This window comes from Borostomias antarcticus (assembly GCF_949987555.1).
Source record: "Borostomias antarcticus genome assembly, chromosome: 14".
In the NCBI taxonomy this organism is placed as follows: Eukaryota; Metazoa; Chordata; class Actinopteri; order Stomiiformes; family Stomiidae; genus Borostomias; species Borostomias antarcticus.
In genome coordinates, this window is record NC_140247.1 from 16007766 (window position 1) to 16022283 (window position 14518).

The 14518-nt window shown below is 48.1% G+C and overlaps 1 protein-coding gene across 1 annotated transcript in view; it reads right to left on the reverse strand.

The window, feature by feature from the left end:
* Window positions 1-8518: 8518 nt before the first annotated feature.
* The window catches only part of psmd3 (proteasome 26S subunit, non-ATPase 3), a 12664-nt gene continuing 6664 nt past the window's right edge, over window positions 8519-14518 (reverse strand). The window contains exons 11-13 of the mRNA XM_084449070.1: window positions 12354-12509; window positions 12087-12137; window positions 8519-9838 (exon numbers count right to left, since the gene is read on the reverse strand). Coding sequence (XP_084305196.1) covers window positions 9761-9838; window positions 12087-12137; window positions 12354-12509 — 285 coding nt within the window. The 3' untranslated portion in view covers window positions 8519-9760. The remainder of the gene's footprint in view (window positions 9839-12086; window positions 12138-12353; window positions 12510-14518) is intronic.

The following is a 14518-nucleotide window of genomic DNA, read 5'->3' on the forward strand; positions in this document are numbered from 1 at the left end:
ATTTTGACAGCAAAGTGAATGGACCAGCAAAGGACTGTTGTCTGGCATGAGCGAGCGGAATGCGACAACAGGACTGAGAAGGGCTAGTTGAAATGTAGAGTAATATCTGAAGTAAACAGTAACCCATAACCTGGCTGCACGCTAAGCTAAAGCTAAGTTCATGAAATGAAGCCCAATGATAGCTAGCTAACACGCTAGCTAGTGTTAGCTACCTAACTCAAGGCCCGAGGAGTTGTAGCCCTTTTCAGTCCTGTTGTCGCATGCTCGCTCATGCCAGACAACAGTCCTTTGCCGCTCCATTCACTTCGCCGTCGGCCTATTTAGGAGAGGCGCTCATATTTACAAGTGTCAGATAAACACTTACCTAAGCAAAAGGGTCTATTTAAACAAATGCTGGGTTTTGAAGCCTCGGCTCGGCTGTTCTGTTGCAGCTTTGATGCTGGGATGGTGTGGTTGAGGCCAGAGAACACCGGGATGCAACACCAGTCAGGTGTCGGCTGCTGTGCAACGCTGATGTCCAGCCCCCCCAAAGATGGCCTTCAGGTGCAAGCCCCACCCGGACAGGACATGGCCAGACAGCAGTATCTGATCATGGATGGCTGTGACTGTGTCCATGATACAGGCAGTGCAATTACATAACATGTCAAGTATACTGTACAGTAGTATAGTGCAGAGTAAGTTCTCTATTCTATAGACAAGGTGTTCAATTGCTCAAGTGTTGTCAGGTGCTGATTCAAGTGATAGTGTACAGTAGTGCAGAGTCAGTTGTCTATTGTATAGACGAGGTGTTCAATTGCTCAAGTGTTGTCAGGTGTTGTCTTCTGCTCTATGATGTGTTTGTGTTTATTGTTTTTATCGCATATTTATTATTTGTTGGTGCTATGTGGCTCCCCACTAACAACCGTGTTGACTGTCTACTACAGCATGTGTGTGCCCAAGACAAATTTCTCACATTGTGAGAAAATAAAGTTTATTCTGATTCTGATTCTATTACCTTTTCTGTTGAGTACTATGTTTACAATTGTTCATTCATGATATTATTACAATTGACCTTTCAAGTCTGCCTACACTTAGGTTAGGCTAAGAACCATTTTAATTACAATTCACTTCTAAGGGCAAATACTTTACTTTCATATCTTCATATCAATATAATATCAAGATCCTAGTAGATGTCCAAATAACCCACTGTGTCATGGGTCTACTTATTCACCACCTAAAGGGAAGTGCAAAACAGCAAGTCATGAAAAAGTTGAACCCATTGCAGCAAAATAGCTAACATTACAGGAATCATCAGTGTAACTTTAGCCACTGACCGCTACCATTAATGTTATGGAAGCTGCTGCTAGTTGTTGTGAGCCCATGAGCTTACTGGCTATCCCGCTCTCATTGTGCTGGATTAGCATTGGAACTGATGTGTCCAGGTGACAAGACACATCTTTATTTATCAGACATTACCGTCCTACCAGTCCCGCACAGAAACAAGCCAGCCAACACACATAAGCCAGGCTTTACCTGGCCTGGTTGGTTACAGCTATCAGATATTTTATGTTGTGTTGCATTGTACTGTTTGTTGAATGACTGAAAAATAAACTCAATCAATCAATCAATCAATCAATCAATCAATCAATCAATCAATCAATCAAAAAAAACTCCAGGGCTGAGAGCAACAGGGGGGAGTGGACCACATGCAGCATGTCTGTTCAGTTAAATTGTTCTGCTTGTAACAAGTGAGGCGTAGCATGGAACACTACAAGAAATTAAGAAATTGTTTACAAGAAATTAAGCTTGTTTTAAACATATAATTTAATGTAAAGTAAAAAATAAAAATACAAAATCAATGGTAAACTTGTAATAAACATTTTCCCATAGGATTTACTCAGTGCAAAATCAGTGTTGTAACAATGTAATAACTGTAATTCTGCAAAACACTTTCCTTTTAAAACAAGGACATTTCTGACACGCGTGTTCTGGCCTCACTCAGGCGTGTGAAGGCGTCAGAACACGCGTGACTGTCGACAGACTGGTTCCCCAGACTCTCGCTGGCCTGGTACCTGAGAAAACACCACTATGATTAACACACACACACACACACACACACACAGAACATTCCACACAACGTCGGTGTGTTCTGTGTCGACATGTCACCAACATGTAAATTCTCATTCTGCTTGGCTGAATACTTTGTGTCATCGAAGATGAAATATTAATATTATTCAATTATCAACGGCCAACATTCCCACACACAACAGGAAATGACTGGCTACAGGAAGTATGAATCCTCTCTATCAAAATAAATAAATATACAGTAATAAATACATCAATTTCGGACGTGAAGACAGTATAACAGAAACATTAATTAATAAATATTCAAATAAATCAATAAATAGTATAAATACCAGTATAACAGTACTTCAGTCAGACAAGTCAACTATGACGGATTGTCAACAGACCATCAAACAGCAGTTGACAGGTTCCAGAGCCGGAGATGGAGGGAGGAAGAGAAGGAGAGCAGAAGAGAGAGAGAGTGAGGAGGAGAAGGAGAGAAGATAAGAAGAGAGAGAGAGAGAGTGAGGAGAAGAAGGAGAGAAGATAAGCAGAGACAGATCCTGAGAAAGGCACAGAAGACAAGCGGCAACTTGCCGTTTTCTGGCTTCGTTAGCAAACTATGAAAGGTTGATGGGGAGAGAGGGCAGAGAGACAGAGAGACAGACAGAGAGATATATGGAGGGTGCCAGAAAGAGAGATGAAACAGAAGGAATGAGGAGAGACCGGGGGTGCAGCAGAGAGAGAGAGAGAGAGACACAGAGAGAGAGAGAGAGACAAGTTCAGACTAGCGACACTTGGCTGCATCCAGGACAGTATCAGTGAACCCTGCAGATAAAAATGCTTCCTAAAACAACACTATAAAATGTGATGCCCCGTTAACTGTTAACACACGTTCGTCTGACAATCTTTGGTGCTCTGTTGACATAACCCACTTTGACTGAGTTTGTTCTACTTTTTGTTGTTCTGCTTTTCTCATTTCAAATGAGTTTACTGAACTTAGTTATCTGTGTTCCTCTGAAAACGTACTCACAAAATAAGCTCCTTTTTTCTAGAGGCAACAGGGTTTCCTCACTTTTCCAATTTAAGTCCATGCAACACATCTTACAGTGAAGAGGGGGTGTTCTCTCACACGCACACGCACACGCGCGCACACGCACACACACGCACACACACGCACACACACCCCGCGGACGGTTCAGCTAGCAACTGGCTGGCCACAGATAACACTGCGCTCCTCTGTTGCGCTGCTGATAGCAGACTCCCAGTTGAGGGGCATCAACCCAGGGCCTGTCTGTTCCGGCCGTAGAGGTAGAGCTACCAGAACCAACCAGCCCATACACAGCTCTTTCTCTCCAGAACCAACAAGCCCATAAACAGCTCTTTCTCTCCAGAACCAACCAGCCCATCCACAGCTCTTTCTCTCCAGAACCAACAAGCCCATACACAGCTCTTTCTCTCCAGAACCAACAAGCCCATAAACAGCTCTTTCTCTCCAGAACCAACCAGCCCATCCACAGCTCTTTCTCTCCAGAACCAACCAGCCCATACACAGCTCTTTCTCTCCAGAACCAACCAGCCCATAAACAGCTCTTTCTCTCCATGACTCTTGTGTCTTGGCTGCAGTACAGCGGGAATGTGCTGTGTTCTGGTCCTGGAGGTGTGGAAGTGACGGGTGTGGAGTGGAGGTTCAGCCCTGGGAGGTGTGGAGGGGAGGGTCAGCCCTGGGAGGTGTGGAGGGGAGGGTCAGCCCTGGAAGGTGTGGAGGGGAGGGTCAGCCCTGGGTACTGGAGGTGTGGAGGGGAGGGTCAGCCCTGGGAGGTGTGGAGGGGAGGGTCAGGCCTGGGTCCTGGAGGTGTGGAGGGGAGGGTCAGCCCTGGGAGGTGTGGAGGGGAGGTTCAGATCCTGGAGGTGTGGAGGGGAGGGTTAAGGGGTCCTGGAGGTGTGGAGGGGAGGGTCAGCCCTGGGAGGTGTGGAGGGGAGGGTCAGCCCTGGGAGGTGTGGAGGGGAGGGTCAGCCCTGGGAGGTGTGGAGGGGAGGGTCAGCCCTGGGTCCTGGAGGTGTGGATGTTGCGCAGGCTGCGCGCCAGGTCCTGGCTGAAGGTGCGGAGCTGCAGCAGGGTGAGGTGAGCGGCAACCTGGACCTGGTACTCTCCAGCCAGGCGAGCGGCCAGACCTGACCCCTCCTCCGCCAGCGGCGTGACGCTCTGCCCAGCCAGCTCCTGCAGCTGCACACACACAAACACACACACACACACGCACGCGCACGCGCGCGCACGCACGCACACACACACACGCGCGCGCACACACACACACACACACACACACACACACACACACACAAGGGTGTTAGAGTGAAGGTTATGATAAAGTGGGACATGATGTCGAAGTATAAGTGTGTTTGCCTAAGACGTGTGTGTGTGTGTTGTGTACACAAGGTGTAGGTGTGTCAACATGTATGGGCATGCCTGTGTGTGTGTGTGTTATAATAGAGAAATTCCAATCTATCTTTATTAGGGCTGTCAGCGTTAACGCCCGCGATTAATCTGGAAACTAAAACACGTAAAAGACACATATTAATCATATTACAGTTTTAACTTCCAACTTCCTCCGGTAATTCCAAACGCGAGTGTTTAGAAGTTGAGATAAAACTTGCAGTTGTGTGCTCAGTGACGTAACATTCCTTACGAACACTGGCGAAGCAGGTTCTCACAAACCCACATACGCTCTGGTTGGTGTCAGACGTGAAATGATAAAGATAGATTTGGATTTCTGTTACGGTGTGCGTGTGCAGCCGATGTGGGGTGCAGGTGTGTACGTGCCTGTGTGCGCGTGCCTGTGTGTGCGCGTGTGTGTGTGTGTGTGTGTGTGTGTGTGGGCCCCCACCTTGTTGACCTTGGCCAGCAGCTCCCGGAGGTCTGCCAGCAGCTCGGTCACCCTGGCGGGGGGGGCCAGGCGCTCTCTCAGCACCCCCAGCAGGCCCAGGTGCTGCTGCAGCCCCACGCTCATGCGCCGCAGCGACGTCTCCTGCAGGGGGCAGCGCCGAGCGCAGAGCACGTCACACCACCACACTTGGCACACTGATATGAACTTTAACCCCGTAGGAGGGAATTTGGCGTTTCAGCAGTGGGAAATATACAGTATACAGAATATACATAGTAGCAATAAGCATTAAAAGAATGCTTACACTTACACACATATATACACACACACACACACACACACACACACACACACTGACCAGTGTGAAGTGTGCAGACAGGGCTCGGAGTGCAGGTGCAGCAGGGATGCCCAGGCTCACCACCATTAGCTGCAGGCTCCCCGGTTGGCTGGCGGGGTCAAGGGTCAAGCCCTGAGGAGGACAGGAGGACGGCAGGTCAGACTGACGTCTGGCTCAACTAGACGATCCAGGTCTGATCAAAATGTTTGGTACGTTCCCAGTTTGGTACATTCCCAGTCTGGTATGTTCCCAGTTTGGTATGTTCCCAGACTTTCTCCGTTCTAATTTCAACCTCACCAAACCAAGCATGGCTGTGGTCCCACATCACCTCAACTGAGACGATTATGATTCAGTTACTATTTAATATACCGTTGACATGCTAGAACACACAGATGGGGCTGTGTTAGGCTGCTATGGCGCATTGGTGTGCTCTGTTCTGTGTTTTTTTTCCCGTTTAATTGAATGTTTTGCAACCAGCCCTGGATTTCCCTCACCGGAGAGGAGTTTGTGAATATCTGTGAATCTACCCCTGCAGATTTAATTCTGGATTTTCTCATCCCAACTGTAGAAATATACACACACATCCACATGACCTGACTGTAAAGGATGCACCGCACTCACATATCACGCCTGTAATAGATACATTCAAACGAGTGTATTCTCTGCTCAAGACATTGTCATGCCTGTCTTATAAAGTGAGCAGCTGCCCTGTGTTTACTGCCCTGACCCCTCTACCCCCAGGCCTAAACCATGCTTTATGACAGGAGACCTCCCCAGGGGCCCCCTCCTCCCAGCTATCTCTGATCTCTGTAATGTTCACTTCAGCCCTCAGACCTAGCCTACTCACTGATAACTGGCTAGTGAAGTATTTGCATATGCAGGTATGGTCACACCCACACTGTTTATAATGCTCTGTTTTCATGATGATCTTGGCTCTTGGTGGATGTTCTTTTCTCTTTGAGCCCAACTTTGCAAACTCGTAAACTATTTGGAATAAAAGTAATCAGCTTGGACTTGCAAAGATGAATCTTGGCATTCTCGACTACTCTTATCTTAATCATTAGAATAAATCTAACACACACACACACACACACACACACACATTACGTATACTCTGCATAGTCACTGTATATACAGTACACTGACTGCACTACTTTTTGTATATTGTTCTTTTTCTTAGTGTACCATTTTTGCACTCCCATTTTGTGCTCTTTGCCCTGTCCTGTCTCGTCCCTGCACCCTGTCCACTGTAGTCTCCATGTTATGCACCACGGCTGAAAGCAAAGTCCTAGTACTTTGAAAAACTGCATGGTAATAAAACTAATTCTGATTATGATATGGTGACAAAAGGCTATTGGGACTGATGGATTATAGAGCCTCTCATACAACAGCCAAGCAACAGCAGGGAGCTGATGGCACCAGAGTGGCATCCTCTGTCCACTGCGTATCAGCTGAGCCAAGCCCTTTCAGCGATAGCCCTATATAAACACAACTCACTTAATTATTCTAGTATGGAATTTAAACCCAACCCTCAAATCTCTGGTCAGCAAGCAGTGAATATGAACTCAACTCGAGGATAAAACTACAATTCCTGCGGAATAGCGTGGATAAAATAGGTGTGCTGAAGCGCGCAATATCGCACTTCTTTTTGATCATGTTACAGGAAAACAGAGATATTTCGGCGTCGTAGTAACCTGACGCGCCAGATGGTTTGCGAGTGGTCTCGGTTTCAAGAGGGTCTCACGAGGCTTGGGACCGTGCAGCATCGCTTACCTCCGCTCGGACACTGGCCTGGTGGACCGCGGGGATCTCTCTGACTATTTTCTCCACCAAGACCTTGGCTCTCTCCGCAGTTCTGTGGAACTCCGCCTCATCAGAAAGAGGGCCAATAAAATTCCCTGGCATGGGTGCTGCGCAGACCAGAAGAACTACACAGCAGTGTAGGCCTAAAACTGAGAAAATATAAAAGTTTAGTCACCTCTCCATCGATGCAACAGGCAGGCTTACAGACCGCGCCAGAGCTGGACAGAGGCACACGAGAGTCGCCACAGTCCACATGCAAGGATGGCGCGCGCAACAGCTGGAGGAATTCGAGGCTCAATGACCAGTGATGACATGGATGGACTCCACAGCACTCCACGTTTTACTACGACAGTGAGGCACGGTGTTCACACAATGTAACGTCAATAACCCTTTACTCCAGCTTTGGACAGTTATTACAAGTTAACACAGTTACACTGTCAACATACACTGAGCATACACAAATTAATCGTATTTTAGGCTATATGAAAATGAATAAACTATTACTTACTTAGAAGATAGTTCATTTCGTGTCAGTGTGGAGAAAGTAGGTATAGACTGTTTGCAAGAGATGAAGACTTGTATTATCTTTCATTTGAATGAGATAAGCCTACTTATACTCTACTGAAGTGGGATTTCCCACTGACGAAAATCTACCTTGCTCACGAAATATGACAAAGACTAATGTCAACAATATAATTGCGATAATATTAGTGACGGACAGTGCGTCACTCCATGACATTCCAAATTGTACTGTAACGCAAATTGCGCAGTCTACCCTTTATAAGCAAACTGCCGGAGGTGTGTTTATGGAATCTGCACAAGTGGCTATAATGTCGAATAATGTCGAATTTAATAGATCACTGGCAATGACTTAAAGGGACTTATGCTGTGCCTGATCAATTTGCAACAACTACAATGGTTGAAACTTTACCACGAATAATCATTACTTGAGAAAGTCCAGGTCATTGCGTGACCAGATTCAACAAGACACGCATTTTTCCTGACTCGGCGTTGCATAATGTAGGAACATTGTCTGACTTTCCAGGTGACAGACGTTTCCTCTTACGAATAAAGGCTCAAATACGCGTGACACACGCACCCTCCTCACTGCATCTCACGCGAAAAGGGAAGTACGACATTACAGACGGTACCAGGAAGTTCGGGATTATACTATATTAATGTATGACTGCATACCCTAAACACACCCACATCTTGTGCGTAGAATGTTCAAAACAATGCCCAAACATGTATTCAATATTCAATAGGCTAGTTCTTGAATGGTCGGTTTAAAAGCATTTGCTAAAGCTTAATTTAGTTCAATTTAATTAAAGTTTAATTCAATTAATTTGATTGTGTTTGTAACGTTTAGAACATGCATGATGCCATAAATCTAAACCATAAAAACATGGAAATGCATCAAAGGCTTTAGAAATAACCACAAGCAGTCGGTTGCTACCGTGTATAGAAAAACCTTTAATAACACCACGACCCTGCCTTATATTGATAATGGCCAAAAACATGCACCAATATTCTACTCACTCCTCACCAAAGCCAAATGGTTCATACTCTCTTTAAGCAAAGAAAAGAAGTAAGCAAGACATTCCGCAATGATCATAAGCTCCTGTAATGTGTGGAGGGAGGGAGGTGGGGGAAGGGATCCATGGTGGATTCTCAACGTTACTCCTCTTAAAAGTGCACTCCTTCACTCACCCTGATGTTAACAGAAGTACTGGATTGATACGAGCATGCCTGAACGGAGTCTCATATCTCTCCAATGTCTTCTAGTCCCAAGGGGGGGAGTGCGCGAGTGAGGCTATGTCACTGGGGGCACACATCCAGGGATGTGCCAAGGCTCAATAAGGAGTTATGAATACGGAGTTATGAATATGGTGTGAGCCACAACCGAGCTATGATGAAATGGCACGGAGAAATGTCTTTTGTTATTGTGAAATGGACAACAGACTCCAGTGCTCGGGGTGCCATTCTAGTGTTGAGCAACACCAGCTGAACGGGGGGGGAGACACAGAGCTGAGGGTGGGAGGGAGGGGTTTTAAACCTAGTAGATGTTTGGGACGCACCACTACCTTTCCTACTAGGTGATGAGATGGACACACACACCGTTTACTGGTTCAACTCAAAGCCAATACTGTCAAACCGAGCCTAAAATGTCCCCGTTTTAAGGACAGCTGCAATCTCTTCACTTTCACCAGCTCCAGTCAAGCGCCGTGTCCGCTGCTGCTAGGCCCATGTTGTTGAGCCTGTGAGATTCTACTGGCCAGTCAGCTGTTATTAGTCGTGTCCAATCCTTCCCGTTCAGCCTTACGAAGGCGTTCAGGTGATGTGTTCAGCTGTTGTAAACTGGGCTGCCAGGGTTTCTGTTGGCCGGGTGGCTGTTAGAGAATTATGCCAAATCTGTCCCCTCTCCCTAGCTCAACGACATGGCGGTTCGTATCCGAGGAAGCAGCGGCAGACCTGACTGGGGGAGGAAGTGATGGGTTGTGGCTGTGAGGTGAGGAGGGTACAGGGAGCTACGGGGGCGATAGGGGCAGGTACTGATGGGACCATCTGGGATTCGGGGGTGAGAACTGGTGTATAACAGTAAAGTTATCATGTCGGCCGCACAGGAAAAACAAAAACAACATCCGACCGGAAGCAACACAAGGCCTCTCCCTCCATCCTCCTTTGCCCAGGAGGATCATGGGAAACTGTCATCGTCGTCCTCGGCCATCTCCTTGGCGAACTCGAGGTCCTGCTGCTCTCGTTCCCGACGCTCCTGGAGGGAGAACACACACACACACGCACGCACACACACACACACACAGTCAGGAACTAGAAATCCACACATCCCCATCGTCACAACAATGAGTAGATCGTTCAAAGTACACATTTTCTAATGAACACGGAATTGGAAAAGCTGGAATTGGTCTCGCAAAACATTTGTCAAAACGTCTTGCCTGCCCCCTTGTGGTCAGAATGAGTGGCATCATCATCACTACCGCAGAGTCTACTCCCAGATCACTGTCTACTCCCAGATCACGTCTTCCCCCAGATCACCGTCCACCCCCAGATCACGTCTACCCCCAGATCACCGTCTTCCCCCAGATCACCGTCCACCCCCAGATCACCGTCCACCCCCAGATCACCGTCTACCCCCAGATCACCGTCTACCCCCAGATCACCGTCTACCCCCAGATCACCGTCTACCCCCAGATCACCGTCTACCCCCAGATCACCGTCTACCCCCAGATCACCGTCTACCCCCAGATCACCGTCTACTCCCAGATCACCGTCTACCCCCAGATCACCGTCTACCCCCAGATCACCGTCTACCCCCAGATCACCGTCTACTCCCAGATCACCGTCTACCCCCAGATCACCGTCTACCCCCAGATCACTGTCTACCCCCAGATCACTGTCTACCCCCAGGACTGGAGTGTAGCTGTGTGGGGGGAGAGGGGGAGGTTCGGAGGTTGAAAAAGCAGTCTATCCTGCTAGCTTACATCACGTTACACTGAGGTCACATGACACGCAAAAATGTCCCGTTGAAACGCTAGCACCGCCTGGATTAGTTTGCTTGTGGGCATGTTGGCAGCAAATAGCAGCATGTTCGGTTGTGCATCAAGGTTTTGAGCGTAGCAAGTTTGTATGAAGGTGTCGGTGCAATAAATGGATACAAATGTGTATTATAAATACTTTCATCCATTCTACTGCCAATGAAATGTCCCTATGGGCATCATTTGCAGTTGTATAAGTCAGAGAAACCCATCACAGCCTCTATTCATGCTCTAAACAGAACTTTGATGGAATTAAAGTTGATTATTTTCACAGAACGGAAGACATTCCAGAACCATACACATTTCCCTGTGATTGGCTCATTGATAGCGAATCTTCGCTCTCATCTGCATGGGGATTCTAATGTGAGGGGTTATCCAATCTTAAACCTCCCGATCAGCTCAGACTCATCACGAGACCAGCGGTCTGTCGCTCCCTCGGGCGCCATAATATCCTGCAGTGTGTGATGAGCCGTTAGTTTCAAATCTTGTCTTGTGGGCACGTTTGAAATTCCAGAGAAGAACATCTCATAAGATTCTCCTTATGTGTGGGATGCTTACAACCCGATTTGGAAATGGATCAGGATTTTACAAATCCTGAAGGGTGAGACCGGCGTTGGTCTCGCTTCCACTGAAAGGAATGGAAGGTTCTGTGGCTTTGTCCTGCCGTGGTCAGGGGTGAGAGGTGGTCAGGGGTGAGAGGAGGTCAGGGGTGAGAGGTGGTCAGGGGTGAGAGGTGGTAAGGGGTGAGAGGAGGTCAGGGGTGAGAGGTGGTCAGGGGTGAGAGGTGGTCAGGGGTGAGAGGAGGTCAGGGGTGAGAGGTGGTCAGGGGTGAGAGGAGGTCAGGGGTGAGAGGAGGTCAGGGGTGAGAGGAGGTCAGGGGTGAGAGGAGGTCAGGGGTGAGAGGAGGTCAGGGGTGAGAGGTGGTCACGGGTGAGAGGAGGTCAGGGGTGAGAGGAGGTCAGGGGTGAGAGGAGGTCAGGGGTGAGAGGAGGTCAGGGGTGAGAGGCGGTCAGGGGTGAGAGATGGTCAGGGGTGAGAGGTGGTCAGGGGTGAGAGGTGGTCAGGGGTGAGAGGAGGTCAGGGGTGAGAGGTGGTCAGGGGTGAGAGGTGGTCAGGGGTGAGAGGTGGTCAGGGGTGAGAGGTGGTCAGGGGTGAGAGGAGGTCAGGGGTGAGAGGTGGTCAGGGGTGAGAGGAGGTCAGGGGTGAGAGGAGGTCAGGGGTGAGAGGTGGTCAGGGGTGAGAGGTGGTCAGGGGTGAGAGGAGGTCAGGGGTGAGAGATGGTCAGGGGTGAGAGGAGGTCAGGGGTGAGAGGTGGTCAGGGGTGAGAGGAGGTCAGGGGTGAGAGATGGTCAGGGGTGAGAGGAGGTCAGGGGTGAGAGGTGGTCAGGGGTGAGAGGGGTCAGGGGTGAGAGATGGTCAGGGGTGAGAGATGGTCAGGGGTAGCGCGTCGAAGGGACGGCATCTTACCTCGGCTGACTCCAGGTCCTTGTTGTAGGCCTTGGGGGGAAACCTCATGGCCTGGAGAGATGAGAGAGAAAGAGATGAGAGACTTTTTTCGACCCGTGGTGCTTACAGTAATATAACAATGGACAAGTGTAAGGACAGGACAGGACAGGATAGGACAGGACAGGAAAGGGTCCGCGGGGCTAGTCTATACTCCCTGGCCTACAGGGAGACGATGTGGGGGTTAGAAAACCCAGAGCGAGGGCGTGGTGACCGGGAGTGTTGGCCCACCTTGACGGACATGTTGTGGATGTCCAGGCAGAAGGAGATCCTCTGGTGGAAGGCCAACTGTGGCTCCCTGGTACCGTAGATGTCCATGGTCTCCTTAGACTGGACGTAGCCCTTATCATGGTTGATACTGGCCTCGATCACACCGTCACGAATAGCCTGGAGGGGGGGGGGGGGGGGAGAGAGGGGGAGGAGGGAGGTCAAAGTAGGGAAGGAGAGGATGAAACGTCAGGCAATACCTGGATAGTTTTTCAAAGACTGCTAGCATCATAACCTTGGAGGCACTTGTTCAGGAATTTACATCCAAACACCTTAAACCTTTGTCCTCTCACTTCTCTTGTAATTCATCACCTCCCCCAAATATTCACATAGCTGTGCTAACATACAAAATGGCTTCCAGAGAAGGCCATCTGTCTACAATAGAATAACCATCCTTTGTCCCCAATTGCCGCCCTTTTTCTCATGTCACATGTCTGTACTCTTGGCCACGCCTGCCATTTCATATGATGTACAATGCAGTAGCCAATCACATCCTGGAAGGACCTTACCTGTGGTTTGACTGCATATAAGCCACAGCAGAAGACCAAACGGGCACTTCGCTGACTAAACCACCCTTGTTGCGTTTTCAGGAAGTCCTTGCGCTCGTATGCTTTTCACAATAAACCAGACTTAACCTTTTGAACGAATCTTGGTAAATCCTTTTGACTAGATCAGTTAAATTACGATCACACACTCCATCTGTGTAACCATCACCCCCCACCAACCACTCCCTACTGCTGGGAAACGGACCGGCTAACATGCCTCCTTCATTACTGGACAACACTGACACATGCACACTTAGCATACACTTACACACACGTACACATCACACACACAAGAAGTTCCTACCACAGTCCCCGACTGAATTTTGAGAGTCGAATCAGATTCGCTGATTCAAACATGAGATTCGTTCCTCCTTTTCCCCCCATATGTCTAACGTGAGGCTGAGGGGAGACCGCGGGAGTCGGGACAGCTGTCAGACTAACTCGTACTCGCAGGCAGCACATTAAAAGTGTTTTTCTTGCCAAGCATGAATCAACTAGCCCACATTGTACATCTACTTCAGATGCCCCCATGTTTATATGTAGTTTCCCCTATAGCTTACATTACTCACTTGTGGAGTCGGACTGTTCTTGTTGCAATTCTGATCACATCCTGCATTCATTCTCAGTCATCAGTTGCTCTTCTGTTTTTCCTCACGCTAATGCACCACAATTTCCTTTTTACTAATGATGTCTTACTCACAGATCTACAGTAAATGCAGTCACTTTATGATGTCACTTTAAGCGGGGCTTAGACTACAGGATTTTTGGGCTGATTTATCCCCGATTCACCCCTCCCGACAATCGGAGAAATCTGGTCTGGAAAGTTGGTCGGGGCCGATGATCGGCCCAGATGATCTTGTAATGTGAGGGGTTTACAGATCCAATCTTATACCTCCCGATTGACTCGCAGAACCATCGGGGCGGCCCCGATAATATCAAACATGTTTGATATTTAAGATTATTACGTCTCGACTTTACAAGTGAGACAGGCGAGACCAGTGGTTCGTTGCTCCCTCGGGCACGATAAGATCCTGTAGTGTGTGATGAGACGTTATTTTCAAATCTTGCTGTGTGTGCTTGTTTGAGATGCGCAAGAACAATATCTGTTAAGATTCTCCTTATGTGCGTGATGTAACCCGATTTAGAAATCTGTTAGGATTTTAAATATCCTGTAGTGTGAGCCCAGCATTAGTCACCGTTCCTTTTGAAACATTATGTTATGAGATACTGGGTGACTTCAGGGTGAAGAGGCTAGCCAGTTGAGCAGTGTTTGACCCTGGTTAGACTTGGTTTTAAAATGCGTTTTGGGCGATCAGATCCCAAGTGGACAGCGAGACACATCATCGTTGACACCTCTATCATGCGTCTCCAAATGTGTCCAGCTGACCACTTGTGTTCATATAGTAACCATAGTAACTCACTCACTCTTGCCTGCGTGCGTGTTGCACAGCTGTTCCATGTAAACAAATCAATAATCAGTCGGTTTGACTTCGATCATATAAAAAAAAAAGTGTGCATGAAAGCAACTGAAGATGTTTGAAGAACTAATGTACATGATGACTATTCCAACTGTTTCCATTGATA